Below are 24,337 nucleotides of genomic sequence, written 5' to 3'. Positions count from 1 at the left end.
AGAAGGGGGGCGTGTCTGCTCGTGGGAGTTGGCAAAGAAATGCAACACATACTAAAACAACATTCAGCTAAGAAGCACTCAAGATAGAGCCCAAGAAAGCGAGCAATCTCAAGGAAGAACTGTTAACTGTACTATGCTCACGTGTGTGCTATTACTCTGATCTAAACAATGAAGTTGTGGTTAGTCCTGCTCTTGTTAGGTTTCACCAGCCATGAACATGGTGAGTATCATTGTGCAGTGTTTGTATGTTTTCATTTTGTGCAATGTTTCAGAGCCTTGCCCTATCTAATTATTAGCATATTTACGTGCACCACTGAATCCACTGAGTGTACGTACAAAGACAATAATTGTTGTACAGAATGATTTGTATTAATTAAGTCCCATTCGAGTGGATCTAATATCAGAGCTGAAGACCACCCTGGAGTTAGAGATTTAGTGACGCAGTCTGACACCTGTGAAAGTTGGTATCTAGTGTCACAGTTTGTATTGACTGTAACGGATTAGTAATATCAAGTGGTTCTGGATACTGATAGTTCTTACCGACTAATAGAGCGAAATGTTTGATGTAATGGAAATCCCTTCTCTTGTTTCCGTCAACAGAAATGGGGCTCTCTGTGTTTTATGGCACACCTTTTAGCAAAATAATTTAGGTGTGTTATTTAGCTATTGATTAATATTGAGTACCTGCATTGATGACCATGCACTTAAAGGTACAGGCCAAGTACAATAATAACTTCTTCTCACTTCTTCGTGCAAGCCCTCTTTATTAATAATACTGCAAGATTAAGTAGACTGTACGTTTGTAGCCTAAGGCTATACACCAGCTGCGGTGCACCAATAACATGAGAGGTGGGAGTACCTTTTCCCACACAAAGGTGATATTTAGACACGGATACTAGCTCCAAGTTTGTTTTAGCCATACCAAAGTTTTGATACAAAGTGGAAATGGGATTAACATCTGTGCCAGTTGGGCGACTAGTACAGGATTGTATACTTGGCTGGTTTTGATCTAGCTCATTGAGCATGATTACTTTGGTAATTGAAGTTGACATCACACTGCTATTGTACACATTAGTCTTCCCAATGCAGCGATTAGCTTGGAATGCTAGACAGACAGTGTTTGGGTCCATTGAATGTTGCACAACCGTACATAGCTGTACATAGCTGTAATCATGACATTCTATGATTGCAAAGTGAATTGTGTGTTGAGGAAGAATATTGGTTTTACCATTCATTCATGTTGAGTTGATTGAGTGGGTATAAGTTAGTCAATTCATTACACACACGCATGCACACACCCACACACACACCCACACACACACACACACAACACAACACACACACACACACACACACGCACACACCGCACGCACACCATTCTTAGGAGTTTCTGGAATGTCCAGTGGAAGTGGAAGTGGAATGGAGATGGATTGTATGCTCTGTCCCAATTCCACGCAGGTTTCCTCTGAGCCTACCAGTGTGCCAGTATCTCCGTCGACAAGCCAAATGTTTTCAGTAATCGCTGTTTCTACCAATCTGCTAATGCTTGCTCCCTCAACCTTTGCTCAAAGTTCGATTGCGACTTCCACGGTTCAGAGTTTAAGTGTGGTCTCAACTATTGTACCAGGAGCATCAGTTGCTGCAACCTCAGGCATTATTGTACCAACATCTATTATTGAAACCATTTCACCGAGCTCCAGCATTGCAGCAAGTTCAACGAGTATCGATGCTACCTCTGCCATCATTGTACCGAGCTCCAGCATTGCAGCAAGTTCAACGAGTATCGATGCTACCTCTAGCATCAGTGTACCAAGCCCCAGCATTGCAGCAAGTTCAACGAGTATCGATGCTACCTCTGCCATCATTGTACCGAGCCCCAGCATTGCAGCAAGTAGTTCAACGAGTATCGATGCTACCTCTGCCATCATTGTACCAAGCCCCAGCATTGCAGCAAGTTCAACGAGTACCGATGCTACCTCTAGCATCATTGTACCAAGCCCCAGCATTGCACCAAGTATACCAATTCAACTTAGCGCAACTACTTCGTCCTTCTTTGTACAACTAACTTCAGAGTCAGCAAGCTCCACCAGAGAAGAGAGTGTGTCTACAGCAACTCGTGAAATGAGCAGCTCAACTTCTCCCGTTAGCTCTCGAGTGATTACACCAGTCAGTACTGTTGCCCCTTCAGTAACCACAGCTGCCACCCCACTGCCCTCTGTGACACCACCGCCCATCACCACCTCACCTCCTGCTACTCCGTCAATTTGGGACCGTGAGTTAGACTCTAATTATATAGATATTGTCAAAGTACATGTATACAACACAGGTATACCATTAAAGAAATCTTCATTGTAATTATGTCCTATTAGCATATATTAGTTTTTGTACGAAACTATTTCCAGCAAGCATTCTTAATGCTCTCTCTTTCTACAGAGATTCGGGAATTTTTTACAACGTTAAATATTAATGAGCTGTCTGGATTCATCGCTGGAGGGGTGGTGGTGCTGATCCTGAGTGTGATAGTGTGTCTGTGCTGCTGCTGTTATATCTGCAAACGCGTGAGGAAAAGACGAAAACAGAGAAAGTACAACATCGATACCAGGTGAGAGAGAGTGAGAGTGATATGGGTAGCTACTAATTAATGTAATCAGATCATTGGTTGAACCTGTACGTGCATGGAAGTTTAATGCGTATGGTTAAGTTTTAAGAAACAAAATTCCCCTTCCTATAAATCGATGAATACATGTATAATAAAAGCATAATAGCGAGTGTACAATTACTTGTGCAGGACAATGTTATAGAGTATGTATGTTGATTACTCCCCCCGCCCCCTCATAGTATGACGGTGACCAATCAGGGAGTCTCCTCAATGTATTCCAACGGGACCACCACTCGTTTAAGACCTCCCCTCAACAGTGACTCCTCTTTCCGAGACACTGCACACTTTGAGCTGAACCAAAACCAGTTTGACGGGTCGGGCGTGGACGCCACTCGCTATGAACAGCGTACCTGGGATACACCTCATGAAAATGAACGACTCATCGGAGATGCCTCAGTGGAGAATGATGTTACTAATGGTAGGAAAAACTTTACGAATCGCTTTACCATTTGTGCTATAATTATTATGTTTCCTGACTTAGTACTTTACGGTAAAATCCAAGTGACTGAGTGAGTGTACAATTTTTGCCATTAGTTATTATTTGCCCCCCTCACGCACACCCACACACACACACACACACACGCACACTCACACACACACACACACACACACACACACACATACGCAGGCACAGGCCCAAGTCAGCCTCATCGCAGTCAGCTGTCCATCCCTGGAGACGATGTGTTCCTAGAGGCCCCCCTACCCGAGCTAACCCCGATGACTTATTCCTCACAAATCTTCAACTCCTCTTCTCTCCATCAGGGTCTCTCTGTGGACGATGATCCCATGCACGGTGGTGTGCGTAAGCTCTCTCTCAGTGGGGAGTACATGCAGCGGATACCAGGGGGATCCCCCTCACTACGACACCCAACCAGAATGTTGAAAAGTATTGAAAGTGAGGATACAAAATCGGCTCAAGGCTCTCGTATTTCCATGCCCGGTTCCAAAAATTCGATGCAAGGCTCGCGTCCATCCGTATTCAGTTCCCAAACATCGTTTATGCAGAGTGGATCTCGCTCGCAAATGTTCAGTTCAGCTCTCTCTAACGAGCCGATTTCCTCAGGGGCAAACAAACACCGCGAGGACGACACGCTAAGTCTTCCTCTATCTGGCCGCACTACAAGCCCACTCCTTAGTCTGAATTCGTCCTTTGAAGCCCCTACACGAGACGAGCCCTCGGGACGTGCCGCCCCGTTCCTCGTAGCGTCACATAGCCTGGGAGCCAGCGGTAAAGATTTTGCAAGTATGACAAGTATTCCAAATATATTGTCACCAGAATTGGGTACAGTCAGGGTACCGATGGACCTTGACCCCAAACCTGAATCCAAGTCGGAGAGTGTGAGCAGTCGACGTTTGTCTCTAATTAACCACGATCTGAGTGCCTTAACTACTATCAGTGATGACAAACCGAAATCAGAGGCAAAGAAATCAAAAGAACTAAAGGAGGCACCAAAGAAGGAGGAGGAGACTGGAACACCAAAGAAGTTGCGCTCAAGAATGTCACGATTGGAGATGCTCACTTCATTACGAGCTAGTATGAGGAAGGCAGCAAAGAAAGTCAGTTTCACTAAAGGCAAAAAACAGAAAGAAAACGTCGTGCTTACTAACGACTCTGCCCTCTCCGACCAGGAGACCACACCCACTAAAGACAACCCCCTTCGTCGTCCCTCTGACAATTCCGAGCCCTCCCCTGGTGACGTGAGGGGGGCAGGGCGTTCAAGAGCTTACACTGACTTTGCTGCTCAACTGAGTCAACCCAATCTCTACTATCCTCCGATGGCTCCTCACTCGAACTATCACCATCCCAACAACTATCAACAGCTGAGTCAGTCGTATGGTTTCCCCTATCCGCCGGTACAAGTGCCAATTGATGATCCGTTTGGGCATGGCGTTCCTCGACCACCTCCGGAATTTACGACGCGATACGCTGGAATGATCACACCCGACTACTCGGACCTCACCACCCCTGATCATGGTCGCTATGGTAACCAGGACGGAGTGGTCACACCCGAACAGTACTTGCAACATGATGGCTCCACTTCTGACGAGTACCCCCCACACGATCAGTACCCCCCACACGACCAATACCCCCCACAGAGCACGAGTTCGAGTGATGCACGACGAGCAGTTAGTCCGTCAATAAGCTACACATCAAACGAAGAACGTAGTACAAGTCCCGATCACTTTCCCCCGACCTCTGAACCCTACCACCGCTCACGTAGCCCCACCCACCATGCTCCTGGGAAGCCACTCCCAACCGTCCACGAGCGCTACAAGTTTGACGACATTCCAAGTCCGGATATGTTCCCTCCGTATATTGACAGTTTCACAAGCCCCAGCAGGAGACCACCGCCGCCACCTGGAGGAGATCACCCGGAGTTTTTCATGGAGGGTGGTGCACACATGTACCCTCCTCCACCTTTGCTGTACCCTGGGGGCATGCCCAATGGCTATCCTATTCCCCCACCACGCGGGGAGTATTTTGACGATAGGAGACGAAACAGTCTGGAGCAGCACGGCTATAATCGTGGCTTGGACCAAATGGGAACATTTCACGAGGGGAGAGGCAGTTATGACCGAACACACGCGGATCCTTACCACCCACAGCAGGGTAGCTACGAGCAGGCTCCAGGGGATTTCCCCCACCTACGCCCACATTACAATTCCAGGCGAGAGTACGAACAAGCGGAACATGATAAACGTCGGTCCGTTATGTCGGATGCCTCGGACTTGTCTACTGCGTCTCGTACTAGAGTGTCTTGGAACACAGAGGTTATTGAGTATGCGAGGACTCCTTCCGATGGTTCAGACTTTGACCTTAACCAATTATAATGTGCACATAATCAGTAACACTTATCTAATCTCATTATCTACAACAATACTTTTGTAAATATACTAATTACATGTATATCACTTGCAATGTTTTTAACCCTTTTTTTGTATAATTTATATAATTATAATTTATATATATTTACGTACATATAATTTTTTAATGAAATACATTTAATTGTGATTTTATGAATTATGAATTATTATAGCAAAGAACTCTAGACTGAAATTAGATTGTACGTTCCTACAACAGTTGCTACGGTTACTAATACTAATAACAAGGTTCCTAGCGCCTGTTGATAGTTGAACTTGCTGAACTCTGACCCCACACGGTCTGGCACGTTAGCCTGTATGCAGGGGAGGAGAGAGACGTTAGAGACACATTATATGATAGTGCATGTGATCATGAAGCCTGGAATTTCAATGTACATGTATTTGAATCATAAAGAGAACCAAAGTATTGGATCACTAATTTGTAGCAAAAATGAATAGCGTCTCTAAGGCTTTGTTAACACAAGATCTGGTATGTACAATTACAATTACATACAGTCTCTCTAGTGAGAAATGAAATACATCGAAGACCTCATACCGTAACACCAAGCTGTGTGTACACGTACGGGGTGCACTTCAGACTCACCAGTACATCTCTAGGGCTCATCATGTACACAGGTGTGTCGTGTCCCGCCCACTCATTATCAGAGCCACGCCCACTAGCCGGGGGAACATCCGTCTCCTCTTCACCCAGTGAGGTGTTCTGTAACTCGATACTCCGAACACTACCAAAGAAATCTGTCACCAGGACTTTGTTGAGAGGCCTCCGAAAGAGATCGGTCCGAACTTGAGGTGTGGAGCGAACTAGACTGGGGTCAAACGAGTCGAACTGCAGTGTGTGTGTGTGTGTGTGTGTGGGGGGGGGGGAGTTTTTAAAGGTACGACTTGTGCATCAGACGATTCACATTTATAGATATCCGTGTAATGTAATTTTGTTGTAGTTCTAAGTACGTACATGTACACCACAAATGACAGAGCTCCTTTAATGACTTATAATGCAAGCTATGCACTACATACACACTCAGAGAGAGTGACTATAATTATATCGACTCACAAACTGTTTGAGAGTGGATTTACTGCCAGAGTTGACTCTCTCCAGAAACTCCAGAGCGTAGTACGTCCACCTGTCTATCACGTGCACTCCAATACTGCTGTCCATGTGATGCTACAGGATAGGGGGGGGGGGGGGGGGGAGTCAAGCAGATACAATCAGACACAGGGATCTACCAAGTGCTTCTTTAGGCTATGATGTAATTACAGCGCCAGAAAAATAATGGATTGGCTCACTTCTAGAACCCCAATATGACGTCCTTAGGTAGTTACAGCTATTTGAGTGGAGGTTGGTCTGACTTAAAACAAACAGTGTTGTCGTTAATCCACGCACATTTGGGGGGAGGGGGACAAGCTTGAGTGACCGTTTAGTTACTGAATTATCATAATTAGGCGCCCTATAAGCCTCCTATTGTGTGAGTTAGTCTGTAGATACGAACTCTGGTGATAATCATAGCCTGAGGTCACAAGAGGAGTACATAACAACACGGCCATCAAAGGAAAAACAGTCACTGAAACACAATCTACTATTCTATTACAGTGAGGTATTTCAATCACAGAGAGAAGATCAAAGAGTATAGCACCGAGACTGCCACAACCACGAGACCGCCACAACCAAAACATTGAACTATATAATATAGCTGACACATTAGTGCAAAAATGCACCGTTGTAGAAAAAAATGTCCCCAAAGAGGAAACGAAAAACATACTAGTGAGAGAGGTTCGTGCCCAATCTACCAGAACTAGTTCCAATACCTTACAAATTCATCAAAATAGCTATTCTAAAAGTGTTGACCATTACCAGACTTGCTTACCGAGAGTGAGTCTTCATTGACGGCGCTGCTTCCACAGCCCACAATGTTGGGGGAGTAGAAGGTCCTCAACATGCTGCCAGCTTGACAGGTGTCAATAAGAAACAATAACTCGTTGTAACGTCGCTTCTGCCACATCTGCTCAAACGCGTCTCCCAGCTCGAAGTTTGAGATCTCCTCCGAGTCCTGGAACTTGAGAAAACCGTCCCCTCCGTGACCTGCACGTAGTCATGTGACAATACAGTTAGGTCATGTGATCAAGGATACCCACTCACCTGTCATGTACACGAGTATGTTACTTCGATCGTCGCTAAGGAGACGTTTTGATCGTGGTATGCTGGCGTCCAGTCTGCCTGGGGGGTAATTAACGATTGATAACGAGCAGCAGCACTGTGTGGGGGGTCTTACCAGTGAGCACTCGAAGGAAGTTCTCCACTGTGACCTGAAGCAATGAGAACACACTGTTAACAGTATTCATAATTATACTGTACACAAGGACTGACTCCACGTACACTGTCAGTACAGACAGTTTACCTATCCCACGCTCACCTCGTAGCCCCACCCCCCTATCCCACGCTCACCTCGTAGCCCCCCCTATCCCACGCTCACCTCGTAGCCCCCCCTATCCCACGCTCACCTCGTAGCCCCCCCTATCCCACGCTCACCTCGTAGCCCCACCCCTATCCCACGCTCACCTCGTAGCCCCACCCCTATCCCACACCCCTATCCCACGCTCACCTCGTAGCCCCACCCCTATCCCACGCTCACCTCGTAGCCTCTGTAGTCCACCTCCACCTCATCTCCATACACATTGATCTGCTGGTTGGCATTGTTGAACACCGTCGCTATGGTTATAGAGAAAGCAACAACACAAGTAAATTGCACTAGACTTTGAGCCACATTTTGTGAGCACTCAGAAATGAATTATTTATACCTGGTCTTGGGTTTCGAGGGTTGCAGGCCATGTCATCAGCCAGCATCATAATTATGTTACTGCAAGGAGAATCAGCAATTCAGTTAATGCTCAACTATACTACAAGAGTTTATAAAAGCTTATACAAGATAGACCTCAGCTAGAGATGTTACCAGTAAAAGCGTTCGTTAAAGTACCCTCAGTTAGAGATGTTACCAGTAAAAGCGTTCGTTAAAGTACCCTCAGTTAGAGATGTTACCAGTAAAAGCGTTCGTTAAAGTACCCTCAGCTAGAGATGTTACCAGTAAAAGCGTTTGTTAAAGTACCCTCAGCTAGATGTTACCAGTAAAAGCGTTCGTTAAAGTGCCCTCAGCTAGAGATGTTACTAGTAAAAGCGTTCGTTAAAGTACCCTCAGCTAGAGATGTTACCAGTAAAAGCGTTCGTTAAAGTACCCTCAGCTAGAGATGTTACCAGTAAAAGCGTTTGTTAAAGTACCCTCAGCTAGATGTTACCAGTAAAAGCGTTCGTTAAAGTACCCTCAGCTAGAGATGTTACCAGTAAAAGCGTTTGTTAAAGTACCCTCAGCTAGATGTTACCAGTAAAAGCATTCATTAAAGTACCCTCAGCTAGAGATGGTACCAGGGCTTGTAAGAAGTTGTATTACTATAATTATGCATTTCTACAATCCACTGCATTACAAGCAGAGGCACTACTATATATAGACCACTCTCTCCAGAACTGACTCCTGTTTGTTGTCATGGTAAACACACATGACACACCCTCACCTGTCCGGGATGCCCAGACGTTTGACACTGCGATACATGGAGAGCACGTTGGCTACATGACGGTAGTTGAACCAATACCGAGAGGAGCACACCTGGGAGGGAGGGAGGGAGGGAGGGAGGGAGGGAGGGAGGGAGGGAGGGAGGGAGGACACATCATGGGAAGATAAATACAGATAATTTACAATGGTACATATAGCTACAGCCTAATAATAATGACCCTCATTAATTCAAAATTATACTAATTATTAATTCTAGTTCTATTACTTCTAAGTTCTAAATGTATGGCTACACAGTACGTTAAAAAATGTAACGTCGTATACTTGCGTTGTTGCAAAACTGTGTACACACAAAAATGGTATTTGGGCAAATGATGCATATTCCCGAAATGTCGTATATTTAGAGGATCACCTTAAATCGAAGACTTAAAAAATATATATGCCATACTGCACTGTACAAGTGTGTGGGTGCAAACTGATCACATGACCTAACGTTACATGCTTTTTATGATTTAGAGATAACGATCGACCTGGTAACTTACAAGCACAGCCCAGTTGTTGGTATGGCTACTGCTCTCAGAGTGGCTCTCAACAGCTGACAACCAGAGGAGACTGAACACGTACACAAGATACACCTTCATCATGTATGGAGCGCCCCTAGGTGTCTTTATTCCAAGGACCAATTTAAGATGAACACATACACAAGATACACCTTCATCATGTATGGAGCGCCCCTAGGTGTCTTTATTCCAAGGACCAATTTAAGATTTGTAAAGGTAACGATCTTTAACCTCAGCAAACTTGGTCAATAAGTAATAAGAGCAACAATAATAAAAAAAATTTTATTATTAACACAGAAATCAATAGACTCTAATTGAATACAGCACAGCAACAAACTAAAAATTCTTAATAAACAAAGATGTTTCTTTTGTTGTATTACGCCCACATATTCCCAGTTTGTCGAGCACTGTTGACAGTCCTTGAACTTCACAACCTATATGTCCTCCCTCCCGAATATGACATTCACAGAGACGACGGCAATTGCATACTACCTCACGAAAAAGTGGACTTAACCGTTTGACTTTGAGGTGCAAATATGTCAGTGATGGAGACAGAGAGAGAGCTCGGGCCAGATCATCAGAAAAATCTAAGTCTGGATAATTAATATAAAGCCTTTTTAGAGATGAGTAGCAATTTGTATCAGTGGGTAACGTTAACAACCCACCATATGATGAAAACTCTTCAATAAATATCTGTGTGAGGCAAGGCAGGTTGGGGAGGATATTCGTTAGGTCGAGTGGAGCCAATGGCTTGCCTAGGATTGTGATCTTTAAGTGTTGCAACTGTTGAAGAGCGGGCAGGAGCCTTTCGACTTGGAGAGCTACATTGTCACCAGACACAGGCGCAGAAGTGATATTGATCGCAAACAAATTCATTTTTGCCAAATAAGTATCCTCCCAACGATCAAAATTTCTTTCAGCTAGGAATGAATAACCCAATGACAAGTAACGCAGTTTCCTCATGCTTGATAGAACTTCCCAGAGAGAAGAAACACTCTCAATGTTACGAATTCCTTTAATGTTCAGAGCAGCCAAACCCATACAATTTGAACTGATATCAGCCAATCCTAGTAGACTCGATAAAGCGTCTGCACAGTCTTGAATATCAAGACAAATTAGCTTTGGACACAATTCAGAGATCAGCGTAAGCTCAGCAGAAGCTAACTTTTTTAATGTTCTCAAATAGAGTGATTCAATGCTTGATGGAAAAAATGAGACAGCAATACATGTATGTGAAAGCATATTATTATAACTGTTGTACAGTGTAGCACTGAGAGGATCTTGACTGGAGGAGTTGCTACAAGAGAGGATCAGATTTGAAAAGTGTGGAGCTGAGGAACAAACCGATGCAGTCGGGCAAGTCGCCACCAGCTCAACATTTGGGTACAATGACAAACTAAGAATAGGGTACTTGTTGACCATGTTTCCAGCTATTGGGGAACAGTTTGGATAGATAGACAACTGTGCAGGGTGGTCGCTGCTCGTTAGTTGGGGTATAATCATATAAAAATGATTGACTATTAAATCAGAGCAAAGTACTTTCAGATTTGGAGGCATATAGCCACAACTTTTCCAAACACTCACAGCATCAATCATGCCGCCGTGGTCACACCCAGTATTAATACAGATAACCTCTAGACTTTTCGATGCTTTTGCAGCTTTGATAGCACAACATTCATAAGAATCATTTCCTGTCACACTAAGGCAGTACAGGGATGGTAATTCAGACAGTAACTGTTCAAGTGTGTTCTGCTTTACGACATATTTGAAAAATGTTCCAGTTAATGACAGGTAGCGTATTTGCTTGCATTTACCAAGTTGAGGGAAAAACTTTGCATTAGGAAATCTCCTTGCTTTGGGCATATACGATATGTGCACATATTGGACATACGAGCGAGATAGTTTCAGTGCCAGTCTGAGAGCTTTGAAGTCTCGTTCTCTTCTGCGACAATTCTTCCACACCAGGGAACTCCAGGCACAAGGGTCGCTGAGGAGTGAGTAGAACCTCTTGCAGGAGATACGGAGACATAGCTTGTCATAGGCAGGCAGGTAGTCAGTGATCTGGAGCAGTACTTCAGTAGGGAGTGAGAGCAGCATCGAGACTTCCATGGTAGTATTAATATTCACAACAAAAAAGCCATGTGGCCGTGGGTAACGATCATCAAAGTAATAATTGCAACTTTCTTGAATATCAAGTTTCATGAATTATTTTGATGATCTTTTTCATATGTACAACATTACGAGAGGGGTGTGTACAATAGAACAGTGCATACAGTCACAGTACAGTACAGAAGGCAGAGTGTTGGCTTAGCCGGCACCGCGCACCCACACACCGGCCTAGCAAAGCAGTAAGATGGCACTAAGAAAGGCTAGGTAAGACAGACCCCTTGCTGTACTGTATCACACTTTGATCTTTATAGTATTCATTTTCAATGGCTTGATGTTTTGGCTGGTTGCGTATACTAACACTAGTTGGCTGCTTTATATTGTTTATTTTGTGACCTGCAGGTTAGCAGAGTTCCGAGAGTTACTGGCGTCTGAGAGGATTGATGTGACGAAATTAGGGCAGCTCTGTTTTGAAGGTTTTATAATTATATAGATCTACACCAATAATCATTAATACTGCCGGCCCTGCATGGTTGAAGGGTTTAATAACATGGCCACAGGTTTCTTATGGAGCTAACCAATGTGCATGTCTGTATTACCTCATTGCATAGTACATATAACTACAGCCTTGCTGCATTGAGAAGCTTGTTTCATTATTATATATAGCTGATGCATCAGGAGTGCATTCCTGGTATTTACTATTTACATTTTTATTTATTTATTTACTTATTTGCAGTACTAGTATTTAAAGATTGTATTTGTATAGGTTGCCCTGATGAAGAAGGGATCAGAGCGACTTGTTGGAAGGTCTGCTCTTATGAATAATAATAATTGTATGCTAATCATCATTGCTTTCAGTTGTTGCTAGGTTACCTCCCACCCACACCTGGGGACTGGGAGAAGGCACTAGCAGAACAGAGGTAAGAAAATCGTCCTATTTCGTATTATTGATTAGTGTCGGAGAATAATTATAATTATTTTAGTGTATAATTTTGCATTTTTTTCCACAGGTTGTTCTATGTACAGCTGATGAGTGAAGTGCTCGTAAAACCACATGCAGGAGAGGATGCAACAGACGTTGTGGATCATGTGAGCATCATGTGATGTGTGTGTATACAATACGTCTGACTTACTGAACTCTGACCTCCACAGCCGCTGAACCCAAATCCTGAGAGCAGTTGGAATCGCTATTTCAAAGATAACGAGATTATCATTCAAATAGATCACGATACTAGGTATATTTCCCTATAACTATGCCGATGAACTTTGCACTCTAACTACTCCTTCATCCCTCTCTAGACGCTTGTATCCGGACATGTCATTCTTCCAACTGGCCACTCCCTACCCCCAGGCACAGTTCAACACCAGTGAGTCCAACACAGAGCTCTAGTTAATAATTATGTCTAGTAATAGTGTCTTCGAACGGCCATAACTGTGCGACCAATTTCAACGATTTTACAATTTTCTGAAAGCTTAGAATAAGACCTTCCAAATGATGCCTTAGAGATTAAAGTACTAAGCTTTCTGAAATATTTGACAGTAAATGGATCAACAGTACTAAAGATATGGCTGTTTTGATTAGCATAACAATATTAATTTCTCGTATACATTTTTGCCCACCCCCTATAGGTGCCCTAACAGATGCCCTCAAGCAGAGAATAGACAAGCGGTCACTTCCATCTCAGCAAGTGGCAACCTCGCGACTTGGAATTAAGAATGTGAGTAAAAATGTACATTGTAGTTTAGCTGAACATATTTGGGCCTGAGGAGGGAGTTCATTTCAGACTACATGAAGCAAGATCAATGGATCCTTCAATTGTAGCACTTTTTAATTAACAAAGACTATCATTTTTCTGTACGTGTATATTAATACTAACTGTTCATTAGATGTCATCGACAGCCAAGAAGAGATTCGATCCCTACTCTCCTCTCAAGGAGGGGGACGAGGCTCACTGGGAGGTAGGCCACACCCACTGACATGTGACATCATTTCCTGTATATGTAGGTGGTGGAACGCATCCTGTTCTTGTACGCCAAGACCAACAAGGGAATCGCCTACGTACAAGTGAGTGCGCCTGTGTAGTACAGTATTTATCAGAGGAGGTATGACAGGCAGGAGCAAATAGGCTGATTGAGAGCACATTCCATTCACATATAGGCCTAGGTTTATTAATGCTGAGTCAGCTAATCAAGTCTTTTAATTAGAAAATCGAGCCTAATTTCTCCTGCATGTCGTACCTCACACCTTTGGAACGACTCCCCAGCAAATTTCTCTCTCTTAATCTCTGTTTAATTAATGATTTGGGGAATCTTTCAGCTGAATTCTGTAGATCGAAAGTCAAAAATTTTAATTTTCTGAGAGCTTAGAAAAAGATCTTTAAAATGATGTCATCAAAGTTGATATTTAAGAGATAAAAGTATTTGCCAATTTGGCCACGCACCGTGGATAATAAATAGCCCATGGTCCGAGGCCGAAAAATAACAAATTAAGGCCCTGACGAAATTTTTGATTGAAACACATCATTTGAAAGGATTTCTAAGCTTTGACATTGGATCAACTGTACTAAAGTTATGGCTGTTGAAAGACACCCCCCTCCCCCTCCGTTTAATTAATGATTTGAGGAATCTTTCAGCTGCCATAACTTGAATTCTGTAGATCGAAAGTCAAAAATGTTCTGGTTTTCTGAAAAAGATCTTTAAAATGATATCATCAAAGTTGATATTTGAAAGATAAAGTATTTACCAATTTGCCGATACCATATATAGCCCATGGTCCGAGGCCGAAAAATGACAAATTAGCACCCGGACGAAATTTTTGATTGAAACACATCATTTGAAAGGAAATTTTCTAAGCTTTCAGAAAATCATAAAAATGTTGACATTGGATCAACTGTACTGAAGTTATGGCTGTTGAAAGACACCCCCCCTCCCCCTCCGTTTAATTAATGATTTGAGGAATCTTTCAGCTGCCATAACTTGAATTCTGTAGATCGAAAGTCAAACATTTTATGGTTTTCTGAGAGCTTAGAAAAAGATCTTTAAAATGATATCATCAAAGTTGATATTTGAAAGATAAAAGTATTTACCAATTACCATGGTCCGAGGCCGAAAAATGACAAATTAGCACCCGGACGAAATTTTTGATTGAAACACATCATTTGAAAGGAAATTTTCTAAGCTTTCAGAAAATCATAAAAATGTTGACATTGGATCAACTGTACTGAAGTTATGGCTGTTGAAAGACACCCCCCCCCCTCCCCCTCCGTTTAATTAATGATTTGAGGAATCTTTCAGCTGCCATAACTTGAATTCTGTAGATCGAAAGTCAGAGCTTAGAAAAAGATCTTTAAAATGATGTCATCAAGTTGATATTTGAGAGATAATAATTGGTGCATTCAGACTGGAAAAAAATTAGTCCAATACGTACTTACAGTGGGTTTCTGCTTACATGCATCGATCACTGCAAATGTGTGCGTGATTGATTCCTTGTGTACATGCAGGGCATGAACGAGATCATTGGACCCATCTACTATGTGTTTGCCCAGCACCCTGACTCCAAGTGGAGGGGTGAGGAAATTGGATAATTATATACGTCTATAATTTCGAAGTACATTACAAGGGTCCTTTACACTAGTGTCTTTTTACTTCTCCCTCACTCTTCCCCACCTCTCATCTGACATGTGCTACTCCCCCACCACACACACACACACACACACACCCACACCCACACACACACCTCACATACACTCACAGAGCATGCTGAGGCTGACACCTTCTTCTGTTTCACGACCCTCATGACGGAGATTGGAGCTCTATTCACCAAGAAGCTAGATGCCTCGAGGGCAGGGATAGGAGGGGCCATGGGGAACCTCATGAAGCTGATTCAGCGAGAGGACCCCCCACTGCATGCACATCTGGTGAGAGGTAGACCCAGTAACATGTTGGATACTGAAATGTGTTTTTTTAGGTTGCCCTTTTTGAGCTATATACTGAATGTCTCACACTGTGCGTATGTAATCTGTTACAATAGTTATCTTAATTAAGCCACTCCCCCCAGACGGGTGTTGGTATGGACCCGACATACTTCAGTTTCCGGTGGATCACTCTTATGCTCTCACAGGAGTTCCTATTACCAGGTGGGTGTGATTCAAAAATGGGGCGTCGCCCGGTTTCTGTGAAACTTAATGTCAAAACCTATTATGACGTAGCTCTCATAGTGCTTAGATACAATGGAGAGTACAAATCTATCAAGGCTATAATATTATGGCCTTACGTTGGTTTTCTATAATTCAGATATTTTGGCAGCTATCTTTGGGCCTGTAATTTTGTTCAGATTTTTCAGTAAGGTGTAATCTTAGAATTACCACTGTACTTGAAACTATTGCACTCCACCCACCCACCCACCCACTCCACCCACACACAGAGGTTATTCGTATCTGGGACTCTTTATTCGCTGACGAGAAACGATTTAACTTTTTAATTTATGTGTGTGGAGCTATGATACTGTGAGTACCATTAGTGTCATGTTACTATAGGCTTACTGTTTGTCCTGATTCCATTTACTGTCCTGATTCCATCCATGCAGGTTGATCAGAACAGACCTCCTGAAGAGTGACTTCAGTGCCTGTATGAAGCTTCTACAGGTACACACATAGTACCGTATATCTGGTTTAGAATGCGAGATTAATGGATTGTGAATGACACGGTACAAGCATTGATTGCGTTTCTCTCTTGTGATTTATGCGAAAACTCGCACTTTGCAATCCAAAGAGTATCACATTCGAAAACCAATATACATGTCCCGTATGCGTACAGAACTGTGCAACACTCAGTCTAATTTAAATATTGAGAGCCCATTATAAGCTATATAATAGTTAGACACTGTTTAGGAAGTTTCTACATGATTTAGAAGCCCAAAGGGCTGGTTGTAGTATCCCGAACGCAGTGAGGGTTCTACTAGCCCTGAGGACTTCTAAATCATGTGGAAACTTCCTAAACAGTGTCTAAGCATTTTAGATCATAGCAACAATGAGTATTTAGCCAATCAGATTTGAATGTTCTTATCTAATCTTTGCTACATGATTTTCTAAGTGAAGTACATGATTTTCTATGAAGTACATGATTTTCTATTGAAGTACATGATTTTCTAAATTGGATAGAACATTTCCTCTAACCAATCAGATTGCAGTATTTATGACAAACATGATCTAAACTATGCAATGGAACTCCTATGTACTTTTTGATTTAATAATAGATTTGAAATTGTACCTCTAGTTAGAACCTCGAACCCAAGTAAGTAATAGCGCTGTTCATGCAAATAGTTGATTGTATTGTAGTAGATCTCGATCTCTTTGTGTTATTACCAGTCCATCACTGCCTACTTCACTCCCCCACAGAACTACCCTCCAATGGACACCCACAAACTCTTGCTCACTGCACAAACACTATTGGCAAAGTGTCACTTAGTTTTGTGGTAGTATAGCTAGTCGGACTTATAATAATTAGCTATTATTTTTTTGGCACACTTTTGGATGAATTTTATTATTATAATTTATTTTTGTATAAAGCACTATAAAGCACTATTCACTTGTTGTTTGAATATAAGTGGAAAGGTTGGTAATTAGCCATTTTAATTTTATATGGGGAGAAAGTTTGTCGTTAGAACAAACTGGCCTGGGTTGCTACGTTTTTTGGCAGTGAAATGGTGTTCACCATTCTATTTAGGATTTTATCTACACCTTACAACATAACTCTATCTATACAGTATGTATTCGTGCTCGTAAAAGAGACAATCATTATTTTTAATACAGACATGCTATAAAAATCATATCGTGACATAATTATAGACACAACAAGGTGCACAAATCACTCTCACACACACGCACACACACACACACTATATTATACTTAAAATGGGTACTACAAAAAAACCAGCACAAGTTCTATTGTGGTGTTAAAGTCACGTCCTCTCTCAGGCTGAGGTCTAGAGATGTGGAGATAAGGTAGTCACGCAAATAAGCCACGGCTAGTGGTTGCCTCTTGGATATAAAGTTGACGATACTGGCCGGTATTCCTCCCATGTCCACTTGCAGTAGGTAGGTGACCTCAGTCTGTAGTTTGCCCCGTGCTCTGTACGGCTCTACCACCCACCCACTGTACACAACCTGCATGGGGGACAGTCACACACAGACACGGTGGACAGGACAGTAGAACTTACAACAAATGCCAGACAACTATATAACCGAAGTATTTAATCCGCCAATCTCTTATATTTAATCTTACTACTAACCTTTCCTCTGTGAATGTCTGGTTTTGGTGGACACTCGGGAACTTCAATGGACGTCCCTATCAGCAGCTTCTTGTTTGGCTGTGTGTGTGTGTGTGTGTGTGTGTGTGTGTGGGTGTGTGTGTGGGCGTGTGTGTGTACAATCGCAATCTATATAATTTTATGTGCCTTGGACCCAAGAGGCAGAGGATTAGCTACATATAAATTATACTTCACTAACTAACTAGTGAGAGTTACGACCAGCTAGTGCACCCGGCCATCACACACACACCTCTGATCTCTCGCTGACCAGTAGACAGAAGTCACGTGATTGCTTCACAAAACACTGGGTAGTCTCATGATGCATGTGCACTGCAGGTGTGAACATATGAAGGTAAAAATAAGTAAGCAATGTATGGGTTGGATGAACACAGTAACTCTAACAGGCATTATTAGTCAACAGTCTTACACCATCCTGTACGTCATATGAGACATATCATTGCTCCTTACCACAAATACATTTGGTACTACAATGCCTACAATACATAAGTGAACTCACATATGTAGAGGCCCTCATCAATCTGCTTCACAATGTGGAGCTCCTACAGTGAAAACATGTATAACAGTCAGAAGAAACAGGTAACATCAGACATAGGTCGAAACAGCTACACACTAAGTCTTAAAAACAATGCACGTACATGCATACCTCAGCCTACTTCAACTTTTTTCTATTTCTTATCAAGTAGACCCCCCCTAACCCCAGACCCCCCACCTTGAGCATGTTGTCGTAGATGAATCTCAGCTGGGGGTTCCTTATGGAGTCGTACACCTCCTGTGGGGGGAGGTCAATCACTCCCTTCCCTATGAAGGAGTTGAACGGAGTGTCAGTTGACTTCTTGATCAGCATCACCACGTCTTTCTCAAACCCAGAGAACCTATATATGTACAGCAAAAAATGGAGCTAAACTACAAATTTAAAACAATAATCATTATCGTCTAAAATTGGCCTAGGAATTAGTTTATGTATGTACTAGTTGCGAAGTGGTGGACTTTCACTTTACAATTTTGTAAATTACAGTAAACTGAGTGAGAGATCATGTCTACAGATGCTCACGTCCACCCTCCAGTTTGGTCTTCAAAGGTCATGGAGTCATTCAGATCAATCCCAGTCACATGAAATGCCTGCACACGCAAAATCCATGACGCACAATATAAATATGTATGTACAAGTTATTAGTGGCAGTGTAAGATGCTTTATAGAGCGTTTTGTGGTTCAAAGGTCACACCCACCCACCTCCTCCAGGACCCGTGCTGCCGTGTGATTGGCCATTGTCTTAAAGTCAACGCTCCCTGTCTCTTGTCGAGGGTAGCCTATGGTTTCCATGGTGAGGCTCTGAGTCATAAAGCTCTGCGATGAGAGAACGACCATCAAAACAAATTCAAGCCAGTTAGACGAAATAATAAAATACACCAACACAGAAGTTTAAAGCGGCCTCAACGGTAACCTACAGTCAGTACATACTTGTAAAACAGTACATCTCCAGAGCATCAAATGTACAATTTGACATGTACATGAGGACTTAGAAATTGTTCAATACAGCTGGGGTAAGGTAAGGGGCTGGATGGCTCACCTGTCTAGAGACAGAGTCCTCACTGGAGGCATTCTCTGACCCGCTCCTGTACCGTGGCAACTTGAGCTCCAGCCTTGGACTCGGACTATACATGAATACGTTATCTCGTCCCTCCACACCGCCCACACGCTCTACACCATCCTCACGCTCTCCACTGTCCACACTCCCTACACCATCCTCACGACGCCTCCCACCATCGTTGCGTCCCTCACCAAGCTCAGCATAGTTCTCGACGTCAGAGGAAATCTCCTCGGGTGTGTACGTTTCTAGAAACTCGATGTCTCGATTGGTTGGAGTAGCGAAATCAGTATTCACTGCAAAGTGTATGTGTGTGTGTGTGTGTGTGTGTGTGTGTGTGTGTGTGTGTGTGTGTGTGTGTGTGTGTGTGTGTGTGTGGAGGTGGTGTGTGTAGGGGAGTGTGTGTGGGGGGGGAGTGTGCGGTTGCTAGGCAGTTACATAGCAATATGTACACAAAACACGATACGAATTTGGCTGTATACAATGTTGACAAAAAGTCACGAGTATACGTGCGTACAATGCACCATGCAGTTTTAAGGATATGGCAACTGGCCCCAGTGCTAGCTAAGAAGGTATGTACAACAACTCACTCTGATCAGTACTGTGTATGAGTTGGGGGTGAGGGGTCATACCAGCATCAAGCTGAGGGGACTCGAACTGGAGCTCATCCATAACCTGAACATCCTCCGTTCTTGTGGCAACTGGACCAGTGAGATCGACAGGACGTATCTCTACACAGGGCATGGAGACTCTTGTTAATACGTGCACACTAGATGGCAGCATCCAAAACTTTTTAGCCAGACGCTCAACCCATTTAAAAGAGTTATTTTCAGCTATTAGTCCTACGTACTGTACCACCAGCAGAGCAAACATTATAATTACAGTTGCATGTAGACTCACCTGACAATATAGACTCCTCTTGTTGGACTGGGGGTGAAATAAAGTGACCATTCTCCAGCAGTCTGTCTGTGTACTCTGTCTCCCCCTGATCTCTGACCTCTACCAAACCGTCCGTAACGTTTTGGTGTGCCTCGTTTGTGACTGGTAGCTGCTGTGTGTGTGTGTGTGGGTGGGGGGAGTGTGTAATGTAAAGCTGGGAGATAGTTATACACATGTGTAGGCAAAGTTCAAAAACACACACGACTAAGTAGAGCATCATCAGTACACATGCAGTGTCAGTGAAAATGGAATACAGCCTGCTGTGTGTGTTGTGAGGAGTGTGGGGGCGTACCTGTGAGGGTGTGGAGGCGCCCTCCTCCTCTACAATGACAGCGATTGGAAACTTTTCCTCATACTCTGTCACAGCTTGAGGTGATTGACCCAGTTCAGTGTACAGGGTTTCCACAAATCCTCGCAGAGTGTTCACACACTGTGGCTGCAAGTCCGCTATCTTGTTAGTCACCATGGCTGGTAAAGATCCCTTTAAATCGACCTGTGCCACGTACACAACTTCAGATATATTTGGATTCCCGGGTACTGCCCGTATCACGTATCCTCCCGCGTCTAAGTGACCTCGTACGTGACCTTTCTCGTCTGAAATACGATCGTCTGTCACCGAAACCGCTGCTGAAACTAAAGTCTGCGAGTCTCTGATTCCTGAGATGTTGAGAACGGCGAAATCCCTGGGGGCAGTTGGCCACACCGCCTTGTAGAGCATGTGTACGAGTTGCACTGCTGGTGAGATTTTTTGCACAACTCGAACCTCTTTAAGCATACCATCTAGTCGAGAATTGTAGGTGGGGTCTTTTAAAAAGTGCATGATGAACTTCGGAGGAACGTTCACGATTCCTGTACCTCTCACGCAGTTCACAGAACCTTCTCCAGGTTTTGGTGCAAGTTTCATTGCACGTATTCTGTTTTTATTGCCGATTAGAGTCCAACCATCTTCTTCTGTACCCAGTGCTGAGCTGATTAGTTTGTCCGATTTCTCTTTGGCCATTTGCAGGTATGCAGCATCTCGACTGTCTATAGGAGGAGGGGGCGTGGCAATTGTAGAAGAGGGAACTTCCCTAACCAAGCTCTGAGCTGATCGGTTCGAATCCAGACGGCTGGTGCTTGACAAAATCGCTGGTTCAGTGTTTCGACGATAATATCTGGTGTTGCCTTCATTTTGAGCTGGGCTTGATTGTACAGGGGGCGTGGTCGAAGATGTTCGAGTGAGTGGAGCTTGTACTTCCATTGAGGGGGGTAGGTGTGAGGTGTGTGAGGTATGTGAGGTGCGTGATGTACGTTGGGTGTGATGGGTGGACGGATAGAGTCTCAAGTTTTTCATAATAACGTGCCCTCGAAGAGATGACAGCTGACTGGTGATGAGCGCTTTGACCTCACTTTGGCGGCTTTGTCGTGGTAACATGACAAGAGTGGCCATACAGACATCTGGACAAAACCAAAACCACAATTCACATTAGGAATCTTATGAATATTACTAGGTAATTATGTGGTTACCATTATGTAGACAATGGATGTGGCTTCAAGAGTTATGTAAATTCATCGGTTGAAATATTAGCATGCTATGATGTAAGTAACCTTACACACACACCAATTACATAATAATTATAGCTACAACATTGCTATTGAACTCTGGGCATGCAATGAAGGCACGAAACAACAACTTCTTTCCAAGCACACACACATGTGTTATACTACAGTATGGTAGCTATAGTCAACACTCACTCCTGGAGTCCCTGGCTGCTCGAGTGAAGAGAAGGGCACTCCAGTGGTAGGGTAGGGACGAGGGCTCCTGGGGCACAGTGTGCAAGTAGTGCAGGCCAGGCTTGCTGTACCAAGATCTGCAGAGGGGGAACGTTACTCATAGACTGTCCATATAGTGTTAGCATCCCCAGTTTACTAATGGGTAATCAAGCCAAAACTCGGGAATGTCCCACACTGGTCTGTGGTGGTGTCTCAAGACAAACTAACCACCTCTTAGGCCTAGTCCACATTTTTAACAATACAGACAGTCTATAATTATACCCACAGAATACAGAACAAACAGCATCAGCCCATCCATCAAGCTAATTGCCAAGTACAACATTCATACCTGCTAAGAGTTTCCATACTTGGCTGTTCTGTAGCAGACGTTTCTCTACCAAATAAACCACCTATTGTAGATACGATCATCTCCAGCAGTAGCATGACCACACCCACTAGCCACACCCTTTTAGATGGGAGGGGCTCGTCCTTGGTGAGCGTGAGACGAATCAAGTCGCCATCTTTTTCAGGTGACATTCGAATGAGTTGTAGGCCAGTTAGGGAAAGTCCTTCCACCCACAGAGGTAGGTCCGAGTGGCTGGTGGCTCGAAGGAGGGCTACCTGTGTGTGTGTGTGTGTGTGGGTGTGTGTGGGTGTGTGTATGTGTGTGTGTGGGGGGGGGGTGGGTGAGTGTGTGTGTGTGTGTGTGGGTGGGTGAGTGTGTGTGGTGGGATTGAAATAATTATGGTGAATCACGCTGCGTAAAAAAAACATTAACTTAAAGTTGTGTACTAACATCAATTTATCAAGTGCACAATTAATTTTCACACTACAAAGCTTTATTTTCAATAACAACAACTTTTTGTTTCAATTCCACTGAATGTCGATCAGGTACAATGCCCTTAACTTTATGATTGTGTGTGTGTGAGTACACGCCAGTAACTCACATCTGGTGGACACTCTATGACAATGGATGAGGCATACACATTCCATGCTAGGGTGTGAGTGGTGGGGTGGGTGGAGTGGGCGGAGTGGAGGTCCCACACACGAGAGAACACTCGGACAGAATTACTGACATTGCTCAGAGCCCAACCATGGGAAGGATGAATAGGAAACACCTACACAGACAAGTACCAGTATCATGTAACACAACTATATAACTATGTAACTATGTGACTATGTAACTATGTAACGTATTGCTTATAATTATAATTATAAAACAGACAAGGTACTATACAGAAAGATGCAAATGCAGCCCATTTTTTTGGGATGTGGGCGAGATGAAATTAACGACTTGTAACCGTCACTACATAGTTGTCTCATCCGCAGCATAATTATGACTCACTTGAAGAATAGTCTTGACCACTTCTTGTTGATCAGTCACCACGGTAACTCCTGATGTCTTGGGACGAGAGGACTGCAGAAACAAAGTACCACACTCAGCAATTGCCCATGGTACACACATTATTCATAGGGGGCCGGCTACCTCAGTGCCTTATGCCTTATGCCTTAGACTATTATGCTCATCCCACCACAATCTTATCTTAAATCTGCAAAAATAAAATTATATTATTAGTCTTATACAATGAGCGAGCGGAGCATGCACACATGCAAGGGTGACCTAGACCGTAAGTATCGTATTTATAGATCTACTACGCATACTTTATGAGGTGATAAATTTTATGCAAGGTACTACCATACATTCTTGCAGCTATAATTATATCTGGAATCAGACACATGACTACACACTTGTGAGGGTGTGGAAGGTCTCCAACGTCTGAATGCGAGTCCTGCAGTAGTGAGTGTTCCCAGTAGAGATGCAGCTACCCACGGGTTCAGCAGGAGGCTAGTCAGCCAGAACACAGGTGTCAACAGAAACCAAAGCCACTGCATTTTAATGCTTTACAGCTGCTCAACAACCATCAAAAGTTCAATTTTCTTTAGCCTTATATAGGCTACGCCCACTTGCT

The 24,337-nt window shown here is 43.5% G+C and overlaps 5 protein-coding genes across 6 annotated transcripts; 2 read left to right on the top strand and 3 right to left on the bottom strand.

The window, feature by feature from the left end:
- Window positions 1-31: 31 nt before the first annotated feature.
- LOC135342526 (mucin-2-like) lies at window positions 32-5,632 on the top strand. The gene is made up of 5 exons (XM_064539261.1): window positions 32-220; window positions 1,385-2,272; window positions 2,434-2,602; window positions 2,839-3,077; window positions 3,288-5,632. The coding sequence occupies exons 1-5, from the start codon at window positions 169-171 to the stop codon at window positions 5,489-5,491; spliced, it is 3,552 nt and encodes a 1,183-aa protein (XP_064395331.1). The 5' UTR covers window positions 32-168; the 3' UTR covers window positions 5,492-5,632.
- A 9-nt stretch (window positions 5,633-5,641) lies between these two features.
- LOC135342534 (GPI-anchor transamidase-like) lies at window positions 5,642-9,847 on the bottom strand. The gene is made up of 10 exons (XM_064539269.1): window positions 9,639-9,847; window positions 9,101-9,192; window positions 8,336-8,394; window positions 8,170-8,246; window positions 7,810-7,843; window positions 7,677-7,754; window positions 7,405-7,619; window positions 6,594-6,704; window positions 6,126-6,368; window positions 5,642-5,835 (listed from the first exon to the last, which is right to left on the bottom strand). The coding sequence occupies exons 1-10, from the start codon at window positions 9,738-9,740 to the stop codon at window positions 5,707-5,709; spliced, it is 1,140 nt and encodes a 379-aa protein (XP_064395339.1). The 5' UTR covers window positions 9,741-9,847; the 3' UTR covers window positions 5,642-5,706.
- A 59-nt stretch (window positions 9,848-9,906) lies between these two features.
- Window positions 9,907-11,809, bottom strand: LOC135342530 (uncharacterized). The gene has a single exon (XM_064539266.1). It carries the CDS (start codon window positions 11,763-11,765, stop codon window positions 9,993-9,995), a length of 1,773 nt encoding a protein of 590 aa, XP_064395336.1. The 5' UTR covers window positions 11,766-11,809; the 3' UTR covers window positions 9,907-9,992.
- Window positions 11,810-11,869: 60 nt separating this feature from the next.
- LOC135342533 (TBC1 domain family member 13-like) lies at window positions 11,870-17,366 on the top strand. Its single transcript, XM_064539268.1, has 16 exons — window positions 11,870-12,029; window positions 12,165-12,238; window positions 12,529-12,569; window positions 12,621-12,682; window positions 12,773-12,851; window positions 12,915-12,997; window positions 13,062-13,129; window positions 13,392-13,480; window positions 13,650-13,721; window positions 13,768-13,827; window positions 15,263-15,329; window positions 15,516-15,679; window positions 15,820-15,898; window positions 16,186-16,267; window positions 16,348-16,405; window positions 17,159-17,366. Exons 1-16 carry the CDS (start codon window positions 12,010-12,012, stop codon window positions 17,237-17,239), a joined length of 1,179 nt encoding a protein of 392 aa, XP_064395338.1. The 5' UTR covers window positions 11,870-12,009; the 3' UTR covers window positions 17,240-17,366.
- A 172-nt stretch (window positions 17,367-17,538) lies between these two features.
- Window positions 17,539-24,337, bottom strand: LOC135342527 (uncharacterized). 2 transcript variants are annotated; one of them, XM_064539262.1, is made up of 16 exons: window positions 24,117-24,337; window positions 23,713-23,784; window positions 23,315-23,485; window positions 22,717-22,988; window positions 22,350-22,465; window positions 20,908-22,052; window positions 20,577-20,727; window positions 20,267-20,407; window positions 19,659-19,972; window positions 19,322-19,435; window positions 19,142-19,209; window positions 18,800-18,962; window positions 18,587-18,629; window positions 18,320-18,399; window positions 18,052-18,129; window positions 17,539-17,926 (listed from the first exon to the last, which is right to left on the bottom strand). In XM_064539262.1, exons 1-16 carry the CDS (start codon window positions 24,258-24,260, stop codon window positions 17,705-17,707), a joined length of 3,294 nt encoding a protein of 1,097 aa, XP_064395332.1. In that variant the 5' UTR covers window positions 24,261-24,337; the 3' UTR covers window positions 17,539-17,704. The 2 variants fall into 2 exon arrangements, with proteins under 2 accessions (XP_064395332.1, XP_064395333.1); XM_064539263.1 differs by having other exon boundaries at window positions 20,577-20,724.

This window comes from Halichondria panicea, chromosome 10, assembly GCF_963675165.1.
Source record: "Halichondria panicea chromosome 10, odHalPani1.1, whole genome shotgun sequence".
Lineage (NCBI taxonomy): Eukaryota > Metazoa > Porifera > Demospongiae > Suberitida > Halichondriidae > Halichondria > Halichondria panicea.
The sequence above is the reverse complement of the archived record's forward strand: the minus strand, read 5'-3'. Positions and strand labels throughout refer to the sequence as shown.